Genomic DNA, 16,652 nt, shown 5'->3' on the forward strand with positions numbered 1-16,652 from the left:
TGTGAAGGCATCACATACTGATATCAACTTCATGCTAAATTTATGAAAGAGCACTTTTTTGAGTCCGTCATTATGATTCATTAACCCATTCAGAGTTCCAAATCATAAACAAAAGCATGGACTCATCACCAGCAATAATGTCATCTAAAAAGGTCTTGCTATAGCCAATCCTACATACCAAGTTTAGACAACACTCAGCTCGACTGTCTATTTGCTATCATTTAACCATGGACCTTGCCGTTGGTGGGGAGGCTTGCGTGCCTCAGCGATACCACAACGGAGGGGTATCTGTTGAGAGGTTGGTTGGTTGGTTTGGGGAAGGAGACCAGACAGCGTGGTCATCGGTCTCATCGGATTAGGGAAGGAAGTCGGCCGTTATCTGTTGAGAGGCCAGACAAACGTGTGGTTCCTGAAGAGGGGCAGCAGCCTTTTCAGTAGTTGCAGGGGCAACCGGAGGTGCCCAGCCACTGTCACTGGAGTGGCTTCAGGCTCAGCCACCTCTGGATAAACCAGCAAAGTTCCTGTTTTTGTAAAGCTCCAGCCCCCCCCCCCCCCCCAATCTTCTTGTGGGGACCATTGTTCCTCATTCCTTACGTTGGGCCCACCCCTACATCATCTCCAGTAGCTTTGCACACAGTGGACTCCTCTGGTACACTTCTCATGTTTGTCTGCTCCACTGTTCGTGGCTACGTCTGTGCCATCCACAATCCTATCAGAGCCCATTTTAAAACCTAAGGTTCAGGATGACAGGGACAGAGTCACAGCCATCATGATCTCCCCACGCCCTGCATAAACCCAAGAATGGCACATCTATTTTCGGCATTGAAAGGGCACCGCCATCTCTCCCTAAAGAGTAAGATGGGAAGCAGCTTCTTTGTCCCAGCACACGACGCTGCAACCCTACAATGACCCTCCCATCTTTATTCCAAAGAGGAAGGGTATACAGGGTTCTCAGCTATTATCAAGATGGCTCCGTCCTCTCATTCTTAAGGAGGAAGGGCTCATCAATCAGTGTATCAGAGCACACATTCACTCACAATTTGCTCGGTGTCTACTCCGTGCTTTATGATCGTGGCACTTGTTGGCTCATCAATTGGAACACTTGTTCATCCTTCAAGTCTTCACATAGCACACGTGTTGGCTTATACGCCAACCCTGCCCAGTGGCCCATCTTATGCAGTACACAATGGGCTTCCACTATTAGGCATTCCACGTTGAACCGGAAACCAGCCATGACGTGATTTAAATGGAACTTCCTAATTAAGGACTAGAGTGACATTGTGGTTACTGGTTTACGTGGCTATTTGTAATAAGATTGTGGATACTACCAGATAGCAGGTTTTCTACTGTTGCACGTCATTCATTGTAATTAAACTGTTGAAGATCTCAACTGTTTTCACGACAATTGAGTTTGCCTTTCTGTTGAAGTCTTTCAATGAGAGGACAGTAATGAAAACTGTGCTATGCTCTCATTACACTTAGAACTCGATTTTCAATCTCTAGAGTAACTACACAACTTCATCTCAATTGCTCCAACTTACATCTTGGCAAAGTACTACAATCACAACCACTGTTTGCATTAACAAAGGAACATTACCACCCATCAAGAAATGGTCAATACATTAACACACACACACACACACACACACACACACACACACACACACACACATTTAACACTGAATGCTTGCTGTTATGTTTCTTGCGTAACAAATCACAATCATTCCCCTTATCAGAACTGAAATGGTTGTACATTTTTATAAAATTCTGTCAGTACCTGTACACAACTAAATGAGAAAGGGACTTCTTCCTAGCAAAAACAATTTTTGTATAGTGGCTGATGTATGTCAAGTGCACTACAGTGTGCAAAGGGCACATCAATGAACTTCCTTTCCAAATTGTGTCACAGTTGACTTACCTCTCCAAGAGCAACTTTTGAAATCCTCAGCACCTTATACATCAGTACAGGGTCATGATGCAAGGATGGTCCCAATGCCTGCAGCATGGGAAATGCTGCATCACGCAGCTCGAGGAGAGTCTGAGCAGGTTTGGGTGCAAGGGAGCTCAACTGGTGAGCACGAGGAGTGCGGACATGATTCTTTGTTAGTGGTCCACATTTCCTGCAATAATAAAAATGACACATTTTTTAAAAACACTTGGTTATAAGTGCTATGCCTTATATAGTATTATTAATAATGATAACTGCATCTGTTCATAAGAAAATAAATCATGTAAAGACAACTACTGACCAACTACATGATGGTAGATTACATGAAGATTTTTCATCTATAATGTACAATCAATTTTAAAATGTAGAAACAATATAAAACTACAGCAACAACTGGACTGCAATAAAGCTACATAATTAGCTAAAAACATAATTATGTGCGGGGGACAAGGGCGGGAGGGGCAAAATATGAACAAGGCACATTATTTTATTAAATAAAAAAAGATGTGATGCAATTTTCCCAACAACTTTTAAAGATAACTTTGCACTACTGATTACCACATATTGGTATTGTATCAGTTACTATCTCCAAGATAATTTGGAAGTATATCCACAGAAAAAACTATTGCACTGTAAAGGACTGTTTCAATTTCAACTAAACAGATGCTTCTTTATTATTTCTAGCATTTTTACCATTGCAACTATTGATTAAATATGACTTGAAACAATTTGATTCTGAAATAATATGGCAATTATGTTTAGATCTTCCGATATTATCAATGTCTACTATTACGTGAAAAGACCAAATTGGGGTTGCAATGGATTTGCTTGTTCCCACCTTCACAGCTAAACCAGGCAAAGGTGTCCACAGTTTCTTACAAAGTTTCCCCATCCTTAAGTCGCCAGGAGTTCACACTTACATATTTTCGTGGAAGTGTTGAGAAATATCAAGAAATTTGACGCCCTTGCAAAAAGACAAGTGGGCAGATTGGATGATGATGATTGGTTTGTGGGGCGCTCAACTGCATGGTCATCAATGCCAGTACAAACTCTCAATGTTTACACCGCCCAATTTTTGTACATAGTCCAATGTAGCCACTGTCAGGACAGACTGGTGGTAAGCATAGTCTTAGCTACTATTGTGAGACAAGCTTTCCACCCTACACCAAAACTTAGGATTTGGTGGTCATCAGTCAAAGCGCGACCATATGGGAGGCTATACAATTCACGTTTCTACGCAAGGAGGACTAGCAAATATTTTGAACCCCCCCCACCACCACAGATCAAACCCAACAAGGCATGCATTTTAAGGACAATGTATGCTGCAGTTGTTGGAAATGCTCAAGTCAAAAGGCACCTGAAGTTGCATTTGGCATGTGTCTACAGTAGAAGGATGTAAAAAGATCAGACACATAGAGCGAACTGTCCGACGTTATAACAACACTCAGTGAACCGGGTTACCATGGTGCTTGAGGGACTGCACATAGGAATGTGAATACAGGAAATGGGTATGGGACCAGTTCCCTCACTGTCCCACAATCCCACCTGCAAAGCAAATCAAGTAAGAAATATTGGATGCACTCAGGCAGCGTGAACTGGGGAAAAAAGTAAATACCCAATAGGTTCACAAAATGCGGAATCAGATGTACGGAAGCACCAGTTCAAATTCAAATTAGTGTGGAAGTATTACAGTTATTCTAATGTCATTTTTGGTAACTATTTCCTGTGCCATATTCATGGCATGGTTAACTTTCACACAAAGGAAAGTGCAACTTGGGGAAAATTTCCATACTTTTGACAATGTTTCTGCTGCTTGGAGATGAGGGGAGCCAGAACAAATGGCCACATTTTGACAACCAGCTAAACAGTACTCCGCAGTATTGTATCGTTAAACAAAGCCGAGAAAATATCTGGCAGTACAGAAAAAATCCTAAAGACAGAGAAGAAGAAAGATTTTTTATGAGCAAACATTTTCTTATTGGATCCACTAACAAGAAATGAAGTTTTGAATGGAAAGTAGCAAAATGTGAAGTATGATTTACCTCAAATGAGTATGTCAGAAGAGGGTACAATTTTGGCAATAAGCATAGAGATTTTAAAATTCCTGGTATATCACATTCGTTAGAGTGCACGATCTAAATGCTGATGACATAAAATCATACCAACAAAACAAACAGACTCAAAGAACAATTTACATAAATTACATCTCAATTATACTGTCTACCAAAGAGGAAATTATAACTTGAGCAGCTGCGTAAGGCAGATCATGATTACTGTACCCTGCTCACTTGCAGCCAATAGTGGAGAAAATATTTCAGATTTACTAGAAGCTAGAGTAATTCAAACTTCCATCAGTCTCCGGGCTTCACCAACAGTGATAGTCACCAAGGAAACAAGTAAGCGAACAAAGGCTTACCACATTTGCATGAGTGCAGGTAATACGGTCACAACACTGGATATCTATCACCTCTTTCAATGACAGTTTGGATCACCTCGGAAAAAGCAAGTTTTTCACCACCTTAGATATGTGATACAGTTACCAACAAATTCCAGTAACTATAAAGATTGGGAAAAGGTAGGCTTTCTCTTCTGGCATAGCAAAAAACTAAGGATGCCCTTTGCACAAGAAATGCTCCTGACTTTTAAGGAGTTTAAAGCTGCTCATCTGTCCAATTTACCTGGATGACAATTCTTTTTTGGGGTTGTGTTAGTGACATTAATCTAAATTTTAAATTGGAAAACTGCAGTTGCACGCAGTCAGAAATGCAGTATCTAGGCCATATAATTTGAGCAGATGGTGTAAGACTACGCTGATGGTTAATGGACACAGGGAAAGATTTTCCAGCACTGAGAAAAGCTAAAGAATTGCAACTGTTTCTTGGTTTAGCAAATAACTATCAACGTTTCATGGGGAACTATTGAGCACCCAAGGAACTTCTCACAAAATTAATAAAGATGGAAACACCTTCTGTGTGGTCAAAGACTGTGAGAGTGCCATTTTAAAATTGAAAGAAATTCTTAGAATTTCACCTGTCTAGGTTAACTGGATTTTAAGTAACCTTTTATTTTGTATGAGATGGTAGTGACTCTGCTGCAGGCTGTGTATTGAGTCAAATAGAAGATGGTGAAGAAAAACAACTTGGTTACACGTCGTGTCAGCTGAATCAAGCTCAGTAAAATTTAAGTATTACAGACAAAGGACTTCTGGCACTTGTTACTTTCTGTGTTACATACATGGATGAGATTTATGATAATTACTAACCATGATGCCTTGCAATGGTGGTGGTTGTTATGGTCTTCAGCCTAAAGACTGGTTTGATGCAGCTCTCCATGCTACTCTATCCTGTGCAAGCTTCTTCATATCTGAGTAACTACTGCAACCTACATCCTTCTGAATCTACTTCATCTATTCATTCCTTGGTCTCCCTCTATGATTTTTAACCTCCACGCTTCCCTCCAATACTAAATTGGTGATCCCTTGATGCCTCAGAAAACGTCCTACCAACCGATCCCTTCTTCTAGTCAAGTTGTACCACAAATTCCTCTTCTCCCCAAATCCACTCAGTACCTCCTCATTAGTTACATGATCTATCCATCTAATCTTCAGCATTCTTCTGTAGCACCACATTTCGAAAGCTTCTATTCTCTTCTTGTCCAAACTATTTATAGTCCATGTTTCACTTCCATACATGGCTACATTCCATACGAATGCTTTCAGGAAGGACTTCCTGACACTTAAATCTATACTCGATATTAACAAATTTCTCTTCTTCAGAAATGCTTTCCTTGCCATTTCCAGTCTACATTTTATATCCTCTCTACTTTGACCATCATTAGTTATTTTGCTCTCTAAATAGCAAAACTCGTCTACTACTTTAAGTGTCCCATTTCCTAATCTAATTCCCTTAGCACACCAGATTTAATTTGACTACATTCCATTATCCATGTTTTGCTTTTGTTGATTTTCATCTTATATACTCCTTTTAAGACACTGTCCATGACGTTTAACTGTTCTTCCAGGTTCTTTGCTGTCTCTGATAGAATTACAATGTCATCAGCAAACCTCAAAAGTTTTAATTTCTTCTCCATGGATTTTAATTCCTACTCCAAAATTTTCTTTTGTTTCCTTCACTGCTTGCTCAATATACAGATTGAATAACATCGGGGATCACTCTCTTCCCAACCACTGGTTCCCTTTCATGCCCTTTGACTTGTGTAACTGCTGTATGGTTTCTGTACAAATTGTAAATGGCCTTTTGCTCCATATATTTGACCCGTCACTTTCAGAATTTGAAATAGAGTATTCCAGTCCACACTGTCAAAAGCTTTTCATGAGTCTACAAATGTTAGAAAAGAAGGTTTGCCTTTCCTTAATCTCTCTTCTAATATAAGTCGTAGGGTCAGTATTGCCTCACGGGGACCAACATTTGTACGGAATCCAAACTGATCTGCCCCATGGTCGGCTTCTACCAGTTTTTCCATTCATCTGTTCAAAATTCATATCTGTATTTTGCAGCCGTGACTTATTGAGCTGATAGTTCAGTAATGTTCACACCTGTCAACACCTGCTTTCTTTGGGATTGTAATTATTACATTCTTTTTGAAGTATGAGGGTATTTCACCTGTCACACACTTCTTCTCACCAGATGGTAGAGTTTTGTCATGGTTGACTCTCTCAAGGCTATCAGTAGTTCTAATGGAATGCTGTCTACTCCTGTGGCCTTGTTTTGACTTAGATCTTTCAGTTCTCTGTCAAATTCTTCACACAGTATCATATCTCCCATTTCATCTTCATCTATGTCCTCTTCTATTTCTATAATATTACCCTCAAGTACATCACCCTTGTACAGACCCTCTACATACTCCTTCCACCGGTCTGATTTCCCTTCTTTGCTTAGAACCGGTTTTCCACATGAGCTCTTGATATCCATACAGGGAGTTCTCTTTTCTCCACAGGTATTAATGGTTATTCAATTTAAAAGAGCCCAGTGGCACTCTAGTTAGGTGGGCCTGAAAACTTGGTGACTGTGTCTACATAGCCAAACACATTTGACATATTAAATTGGAATGCAGACACTTTGAGTAGAAAAAGTAAGAATCCGCAAGTAAGATGATGGGCTTATTGAGGAATTAAAAAGGGCACAAGAATTCAATGCTGAGTGTAGGAAATCAGCTACCGCACTGGATTTTATTACAAGAGATGAAGTTTTATAGGCAACAACACTTGTCGGAGAACGGATTGTGGTTCCAATGACTATCTACAAGCGCGCACTGCAACAATGCCACAACAGCATACAGGCATGTCGCACTGGGAAAGCAGCACATAAATGCACAATGTAGGTCAGTACTGGTGGCCGCAATGAAAAAAAGATGTAGAGTATGCATTCAAAATTGTCTACCTCATACTGAGAGAGCACAAGGACAAAGATCAAATGCACCTCTTCCAACTTTATCTCAGGCAGCAGCACATTTTGAAATTATAGTCCTCAATATAGTGGGACCATTTTGCATAACGGCTAAAAATAACATATGTATGGTTCACCTTATCACTGACCATTTCTTCCACTAACTTTTAATGAGGCTGACTGTAAACATGACCACTAAGAAAGTTGTGAAAACGTTCATGGCTCATTTAGTACTACCAGTTGGGAGTCCAGATGCCATTATAACTGACCAAGAGACAAACTTTATGTCTAATCTATGGTACAGGTCTGTTGACTGAAGAACTGTACCATTTCACCCTAAGAGTAATGGTAGTGTTGAACATGTACAAAAAATGTTGCCAAAATGTTGTATTACATGAACAGTTCATGCTCATACTACGGTCGCCCATGGCCATATGTGATTTTATTGTACAACATCATGGTAGATAAGACCACAGGTTTGACTACCTATAAGGTCTTTATTTCATGATTGCCAAATGCATTCCCCTTCTGAGATTGAGGTGTTGTCACCTGGAATAAGTTGTGACAAAATGAACAACTTACCAAAAGACTAAAATTTATCTGGAAGAGAGTTCAGCAGAACAAAGCAGCTGTGACAAGGAGGCAACAGCTCCACAGTTGAAAGAATGCAGGGATGCCATTATATCAAGTAGGAAATGATGTGATGTTACAACAAACTGCTGTCAAAATAGGCAGAAATAAGATATTTCTGTGGCTCTGTGATGGACCATTCCAGGTACTACATTTCACACTACCTGCCAATGTCAAATTACAGCTCCCAGAACAGAAGAATACTTAACCAAGTGTAAGGGTAGTGATATACCATGTTCTGTAGCGGATCCACCAAAGCTCATAAATAACCATCAGCATAAATATCAATGTGTAGTAAAACTTTTACACAGCAAAGTCTTACAGGTGAGTTATAGTGTCAATATTTTTCTGTCAGTCTATAGTTTGGTCATTCTGACGATTCTATTGTGTATTTTCACTTCATCAGGCCCCTGATTAGCTTGAAATTTTACTTAGGTTTGCATATGTGTAGGGTGTCATGTTCATTGATATTCAATGGGACGATCAATCTATATAACCCCACACCTCAAGGATGGTGTCACATTTTCATATGGTCAATACTATCCACTTCTGTCTTTCCTCACAGTAAAATGTAATTTTTACAAATACTATTTCTCCTGAGTGAGTTGAGGGTCATTGTTTTCTGTGAAGTTGCCTCTTGTACTTTTAAACAATGTTACATTTATTAACACCGCAGCCCTGGAGAGAACTTAACCAGTATGCCGTTTTTAGCCTGGTTTTCCTCTTTTACAAGGAATCTGCAGAAAAAAAGATTCTGATCCCTGACAAACCGAACTGCCTATTGTTGAACTGCTGCTGAGTAAGCACAAGCCAGTATCACACCACATGTCCTGTTTCCTAATACACATTTACTATGAAATTAGGCTCCTTCACTTACACATGATCAATACTATTCAATTTCTTCTGTAGACTGTTTCTCCTTGGAACTATGAAGTTCCGCGGTGACTGTTAGGTGAGAGGTTTTTGTATCTTCTTTTAGGTATGTTTCCATGTCAATGGTTACTTATTTCTTTGTACTGTTTTTACACTGTATTGTATGAATTCTGACCAACTGTTCTGAGACACAGAACTCTTTTTCCATTACAAACGTGTTTCTCAGGTGCAAATTATTATTATTATTTTAAATAAATAATCTTGCCTATACGGGGCATTATCTACCTTGCAACATCCACTTTACAAATGCTTAAGCTTCCTTAGTATCAATCAGGCAGACCGTGGACCTGCGCTTCATTCAGCTCTGGACAACAGTCTAGAATGTGTGTAGTTGCCTATAGTGGACATCTACACCTTGGCTAAGGAAGATGGCACCTTGGAAGTCTTTGACCTAGATCCCGAAGGGTGATACAAAAATTAAGTGTTTGTACAAGTTTCTTTGATTTCCACTGAACTATTCGACACATCAATTTCCGGCACTCACCTGAATCTTTCTATGTCCATGAGTTTTGTTTCTGTTGTACTGTCACAAACTCAGAACCTTTCTTGTGGTTCTTCAAGGCTAATATTTGTCGTATCACCAATTTTTATTGGTTCTTTGTTGTCGTCACAACAGTGCTTAAAAAAACTCCATTGCCTGTGCAGCAAATGAGAATACTACCAAATTGATTCCTGAAGCACTCTGACTGTTACCCAAGCAGCCTTGTCTGCTCTCCATTTATTTTATGTCCCAATGATAAGCTTTTATTTCTGTATGTTCAAATTTATTGCAACTTCCGTATTTTACATGAATTAAATGCATTGATTTTTACCTCTGTTTGATTTTCATGTAATACTTTGTTTGACCCAACAAAATTCCTAATATTATTTTATAAGTTTATGGAAGAGGTTGACAGTAGTGTGTTAGTAGGAAGTCACGTGTCATAATGACACTTGCTGTTTTACAGGACTAACTAGTGTTAAACATGGTCACCGCAGGGTCCACACAAATTCGTTTATCTACTGCATGTGAAATGATACAAGATTGTTGTTGTCACTTGCCTTGGCTTTTACTTAGCTGCCTTTTGGAATTCCTCTCAATGTCAGAAGTGCTATCTGAGTATATTTTTAATGTTATATTCACAGAGCATTTTAGTGAAATAATCGAGGTAGTTGATTTGTCACAACTTTACAACAAGAGAAGACACCTTGAATACTTGTTCCAACATTTAGTCTTGCATTCATGAGAGTCAGAAATTTAGATACCTTTGAATAGCAGTAGTAGTAAGCATGAGATGCTGAGTCGAAGATAGGCACAACAAAAAGATTTCAGAAAGTGAGCCTTTGGCCAACAAGACTTTCATCAGAAATAAACAAAACACACACACACACACACACACACACACACACACACGCACGCACGCACGCACGCAATCTCCATCTCTACCTGTTGGGGCCAAAATGCAAGCAGCACTGCATGATGGGAGAAGCAACCAGGAAGTGGGGGTAAGGAGGAGGCTGAGGCAGGGAGGGGGAGGGATAGGGGTGGGGTACAGTTAAGTGCTGCTTGTGGGAGCGTACAGAGACGAGGAGGAGAGAGCGTAGGGCAGCTGCATGCAGTCATGAAGTTAGACAGAGAGCAGGGGAGGGAGGGGGAGTAGCGGAAAAGGAGAGAAGTAAAAAGACTGGGAGCATTGGTGGAGTGCTGGAAGGGGAACAGGGTAGGGGCTGGATGAGTAACGACAATGACTAATGAAGGTTTAGGCCAAGAGAATTATGGGATCATAGGATTTATTGCAGGGAGAGTTCCCATGTACACAGTTCAGAAAAGACTGTATTTGTGGGGAGGATCCAGATGCGACAGGCTGTAAAGCAGTCAACTGAAATGAAGAACATCGTGTGGGGCAGGGTGCACAGCAATGGGATAGTCCAGGTGTTTCTTGGCCACAGTTTGTCAGTGGCCATTCATGCAGAGACACAGCTTGTTAGTTGTCATACCCAAATACAATGCAGCACAGTAGTTGTAGCTTAGCTTGTAGCTCACATAACAGATTTCACAGCTTGCCCTGCCTTTGATGAGATAGGTGACGCTTATGACTGGACTGGATGGGTGGTGGAGGGAGAGTGTACGGGAAAGTCATGTATCTAAGTCTATTATAGGAATATGAGCGATGAGGCAAGGCGTTGAGAGCAGGAGTTGTGCAGGGATGGACGAGAATATTGTGTTGGTTTGGTGGGCAGTAGAATATCACTGTGGGAGGGGTGGGGATGATAATGGGTAGGACATTCCTCATTTCAGGGCACGGGAGAGTTAGTTGAATTCCTGGTGAAGAATGTGATTCAGTTGCTCCAGGCCTGGGGTGGTACTGTCACAGGGGGAATGCTCTTCTGTGGCTGGAAAATGGAACTTGGGAGCTGGTGGTTGATAGGAGAGGTAAGGCACAGGAGATCTGTTTTTATACAAGGTCTGGAGAGTAACTACGATCCGTGAAGGCCTCAGTGGGATCCTTGATGTTTTTCGAGAGGGACCGCTTGTCACTACAGATGCGACGGGCATGGGTGGCTAGGCTATATGGAAGGGAATTCTTGGCATGGAATGAGCGGCAGCTGTAAAAGTGGAGGTATTGGTGCGGGTTGGTAGGTTTGATATGGACAGAGGTACCAATGTAGCCACCTATGAGGTGGAGATCACCATCAAGAAAGGTGGCTTGTTAGGTTGAGTAGGAGCAGGCAAAACGAATCACGGAGGTGTTGAGGTTCTGGAGGAATATGCATAGGGTGGCCTCACCCTTGGTGTAGACCACTAAGATGTCACCAATGAATCTGAACCAAGCGAGAGATTTGGGATCCTGTGTGTTTAGGAAGGATTCCTCTAGATGGCCCATGAGTAGTTTGGATATAGGATGGTGCTGTGCAGGTGCTCATAGCTGTACCCTGGATTTGTTTATAGGTAATGCCTTCAAAGGAGAGGTAATTGTGGTGAGGATATGGTTGGTCACGGCAACTACAAAGAAGATTGTAAGTTTGGAATTCATTGTGTGTTTGGAATCGTAGTGTTCAATAGCAGTAAGGCCATGGGCATTAGAGATATTAGTGTAAAGGGAGGTGGTATCAATAGTGTTGAACAGGGCACCATGTGATAAAGGTATAGGAACTGTGGGGAGTCGTTGGAGGAAATGGTTGGTATCTTGTATATAGGAGGGTATGTTGTGGGTAATAGGCTGAAGATTATGGTCTATGAGAGCAGAGATTCTGTCAGTGGTGGCATGGTAACCAGCCACAATGGGGTGTCCTAGGTGGTTGGGTTTACTGACTTTAGGAAGCACTTAGAGGGTAGGAGTGTGGAGAGTGGTAGGAGTGAGGAGACAGATGGACTCTGGAGAGAGGTGCTCGAATGGGCCTAAGGGTTTGAGGAGAGACTGGAGATCCGGCTGTATTTCTGGAATGTGGTCACTGTGGCAGGGTTTGTAGATGACGAATCTGACAGCTGGCGGAGTCCTTCTGCAAAGTAATCCTTGCAATTCAAAAGAACAGGGGTGGAGCCTTTGTCAGCAGGTACGATTATAAGATCGAGATCGGTTACGTTGGTTTGAATGTTGAGGGATTTGGGCAATGGTTATAAGGATGGTTCAATGTTAAGAAATTCTGGAAAGTTAATAGGGATGATTTGGGGCAGCTACGATGGGATGTGGGGGAGGTCTGGAGGTTGTTATAAAGATGATGGATAGTGGTAGTCCAAAGTGGGAGTAGGAAGAGTACGGAGTTGAAACTTTTTTCATGTGGTGTTGTGAATGTTGCTCTAGTTCCTGGAGGGCAAGAGTTTCACTGTGTGATTTGGGATTGCATAGCAGGAGAATTTTGTGGGTGCATATGAGATATTGCGAGGACGTTTGGGCCTGATTGATATGGTTTTGCACGAGTATGTTGGTGAGGGTTAAGGATTGGCACAATCTGAACAAATGAAGGTCACTGAGGAAGGAAGGGTTGCAGCCAGAGGTGGGCAATTTGATGGTAATGCAATATGGGGCGATTCCTTGAGCAAAGCAACACTGCTGGAACAGTATGTGAGAGAGGGTTTTGGCTAGGGATACGGAAATTTTTCTGATGGTGGGAAAAACACACAAAAATATGTAAGTAACACAGAAATATGTGCAAAAAGTGGGTAAATTACGAAAAGGATGAAACAGATGAAGTAAGGGGAAACAAGATGAAATCTGATGCAACAGGCCAATAGCGAAAGGCAAAAACCAACTGAAATTGGCATGTGAAAACAATGAGATCAAAGTAAAAAAATAAATAAATAATTTTTTATGTATTTTGCAGGTCTGTGGGTGGATAAATGTGAAGAAGGGAGATGGCAGATGTGACAAGATTAGATGAAGTTAGTAGATGCAAACTGGAAAAGAGAGGAGGAGTGGGAGGAGGAGGAGGAGTGGGTGGTGGGGAGGGGTTGGTAGGACGAGATACAAGACATTGGAAATAACATGGGAAAACAAGCGAGAATAGTAACGAAAAAGTAGAAAGCAATATTACAGGCAGGGTGTATACGTGGACAAAGATAAAAAAATTCCCAAATTTTTCCCGGATACCCCCATTAAAAATACACTTTTTCCCGGATAAAAATACTGGGTTGTTTAGGAAATCAGCCTTATTTAACAGGGTAAATATAAAAATAAACTAATTGTGTTTGCATAAGGCTGATTTCCAAAACAACCCAGTTTTTAAATCGCAAACACGGAAGAATGAAAAGAGGAACTTCAAACCTTAATAAAATGGGTAAAAATACACATTTTCCATGGGAAAAAAAAACAACAACAACAACCACCACACACACAACCATTTTGGAAATATGTTTCATGTGCAGCAACATATATATGCTGTATATTTTTGTATTAGGAAAGTATAAATTCGAATTCAATCAAACACAGCATGTTAGTTTCCGAAGCATTGAAATCGAGATTGGGATGCCCTTCTGTAAGCCAATCACAGCTCATGTCACGTGATCTCGCCAGCTGATGACAGCAGATATTCAGAGCATAGGACACATGATGTAGTCAGCCAATAGTAAAATCACTGTTAAGTAGTGTGAACAAACAAGGGGGAAAACTTAGTGGTTCACGTTAATATACATAGTGTAGCTACAAGAAAAGCTAAGCTTTCACACATAATATTGGTATTGAAGATTAATACGCTACGTGAGAAGCCAAGCTTTCACATGTAATATAGGTCTTTTGTTGCTTGCATTACACTTTAAGATCATCACACAAATAAGCCAGTAAAATTTAAAATAATGACACAAATGTCTGGTCTTCTGGGACCAAAATTCTTCTAAGTGGTTGGTCCTCAAAGTGTTAAGTTTTAAATGAAAGTCAAACATTCTGTGACTTAGGAAATTCATCCCACATTCTCACATGTAACGTAATTCATCATGAAATTTACTTTGAAAGTCACGCTTTTCAAACCACCATTCCCAATATTTTCCTGAGACCTATTACAAATAGGTTGGTTTTAGCATTTGCCAGACAGTGCCACAAAACAGGCATATTACTGCGCGTGCACAGCTGTGATGCCCGTTAGTTCTAAGTATAAAGCATTAAGAGATCTTACATTACGTCATACAAGAAACAGGACATCAGAGGATGCTCCAGGAGCATCAGAATTTTGTAAACTGTACTAAATGCATAATTCGGCTTGAAGTGCTCACTAGTTTGTCCACATTCACTATGAATTAGGCCCCACCTGATATTATGCTTTTCAGTGTGGTTTTCAGCATGCAAATTTTCTTGGAGAATCAGTACTGTACTATCTCATGTTTGGTTCTTTATTATCACATAATGCTATACATGCCAGACGATGAAAATGTGCACTCAAAAGCCACTGAATAATTGGAACTAGCCAATACTGTGGAATGAAACACTTTATTTCAAATAAATTGACTGCCTCAGGGAAAAGATTAATAAAAGCCAAATTTCTTTAGCAAACTGCCAAAGTAACTTCATTGTTCTGCGAGACAATTAACACTTGACTGCCAAAAATGTGGAAATAAAATAAAATCAGAAATCTGAAACTAGTACAGCAAAATCACTAAACGTAAACATGGGTCATATGGAGACCCAACTACAATACAGACAACTCTGCGCATGCACAAATCTGACACCCAGGGCGCACCAGAAAAATTTTTCTAATTAGCATCTGGCTGGTTACTGCTACTGCCAATACAGGTAACAGCCCCACTTCAAGCAGCCAGAAGTGGGAGAAAGTACTGCTCATACATGACTCAACTGTGCATGCGCATCAGCCCTATGGGAACTTCTCATACTAACCTAATGTAAGCAATTCTAACATTGTACTTATAGAAAGCAGTTTATTGTTACCAAGTATTGCATAGTCTTCGTCCTTTAACACATTTTGCTGTTGGATGATGCTTGTGTGTTGCACACCACCGAACAGACTGATCTACAAAATAAGTTCAGCTTGATTTTTATTCCTTCCAAATCCTTGCCTCGTACCTTTTTGAATATTTCAACAAAACCATGATCTCCTCTTCATATGATATATCCTCTCCCTTCTAGCTTTATAACATATATTAACTGCATTATACTGTGAAGTTAACTCAAGATTACCCTTAACTTAGTCTTCACTTGTAAATACCCGTCTCTTGTCTGAATTGTGAACTGGATGGATATAGGCTTCACAATTTTCCTATTCCCGGCAAATACACTTGCAAGTACAAAGCCTGGGAAACAAAGGACTATCCTATTGTCAGCCACGATCAACAGACACATGCTGCTGGAAAATTACAGGACTGCCAGTATAGCTCATACTATATTTGTATCAATTTAAGTCCGCCCCCGGTAGCTGAATGCTCAGCGTGACAGACTGTCAATCCTAAGGGCCTGGGTTTGATTCCCGGCCGGGTCGGAGATTTTCTCCGCTCAGGGACTGGGTGTTGTGTTGTCCTAATCATCATCATTTCATCCCCATTGACGCGCAAGTCGCCGAAGTGGCGTCAAATCGAAAGACTTGCACCAGGCGAGTGGTCTACCCGCCGGGAGGCCCTCGTCACACGCCATTTTTTTTTTTTATCAATTTAACTATACATGTAACACCTCCCTTTACAAAATTTATGTATTACTAGAAGAAATTAAACAAGCCCTGTGTTCCCAACCGCTACCCAAAATAACAAAACTTTGGTCTAGTACATAAGAACCAGCTGGTTATATGCTGTTCCACATGACACTCTGGTTTCACATCCACATCACAATCAGAATTTCACTCTGCACACATATACTAAGCAATGCTAAATAACAGTGGAGCTCCATTCAAAGCAACCCACTGTGATATCCTCAGATGTTGTTTCCAGTTCTCCATGCAACTGAAAGAGACTTTCAACGCCACTATTGAACCATTGCTTTCATTTATTCTTGAATGTGAGTTCTCTCTGAGCACACACCCTGACTTGCCAGTTCTTCCAGGCACTCACACCGAATTTCTCCAGCTCTTGAATCACTTGATGGCACAAGGACACAACAAATAACACTACACTGAGCTGCCACCTATATTGTGGCATTTCACAAGCACATTATAATAGTTAACATAACTGTTCCCTCAGTGACTTCTGTCCTGTCTGTTATTCCGATACAGAGCGTAACTTTATACTTCCAAATGCAAGTTATGGAGTTGAACATCTTCAGCTTCTCCAGTTGATCACCTGTTTTTTCTGAGATTCAGTGGTTTGTACTGAGGTGAAAACTGAT

At 40.7% G+C, this 16,652-nt stretch overlaps 1 protein-coding gene across 3 annotated transcripts in view; it reads right to left on the reverse strand.

The window, feature by feature from the left end:
• The window catches only part of LOC126412858 (THO complex subunit 2), a 317,539-nt gene that overhangs the window by 196,907 nt on the left and 103,980 nt on the right, over nt 1-16,652 (reverse strand). For all 3 annotated transcript variants that reach the window (XM_050082722.1, XM_050082721.1, XM_050082720.1), the window contains exon 10: nt 1,919-2,120. In XM_050082722.1, the coding sequence (XP_049938679.1) occupies nt 1,919-2,120 (202 nt within the window). The remainder of the gene's footprint in view (nt 1-1,918; nt 2,121-16,652) is intronic.

This window comes from Schistocerca serialis, chromosome 7, assembly GCF_023864345.2.
Source record: "Schistocerca serialis cubense isolate TAMUIC-IGC-003099 chromosome 7, iqSchSeri2.2, whole genome shotgun sequence".
Lineage (NCBI taxonomy): Eukaryota > Metazoa > Arthropoda > Insecta > Orthoptera > Acrididae > Schistocerca > Schistocerca serialis.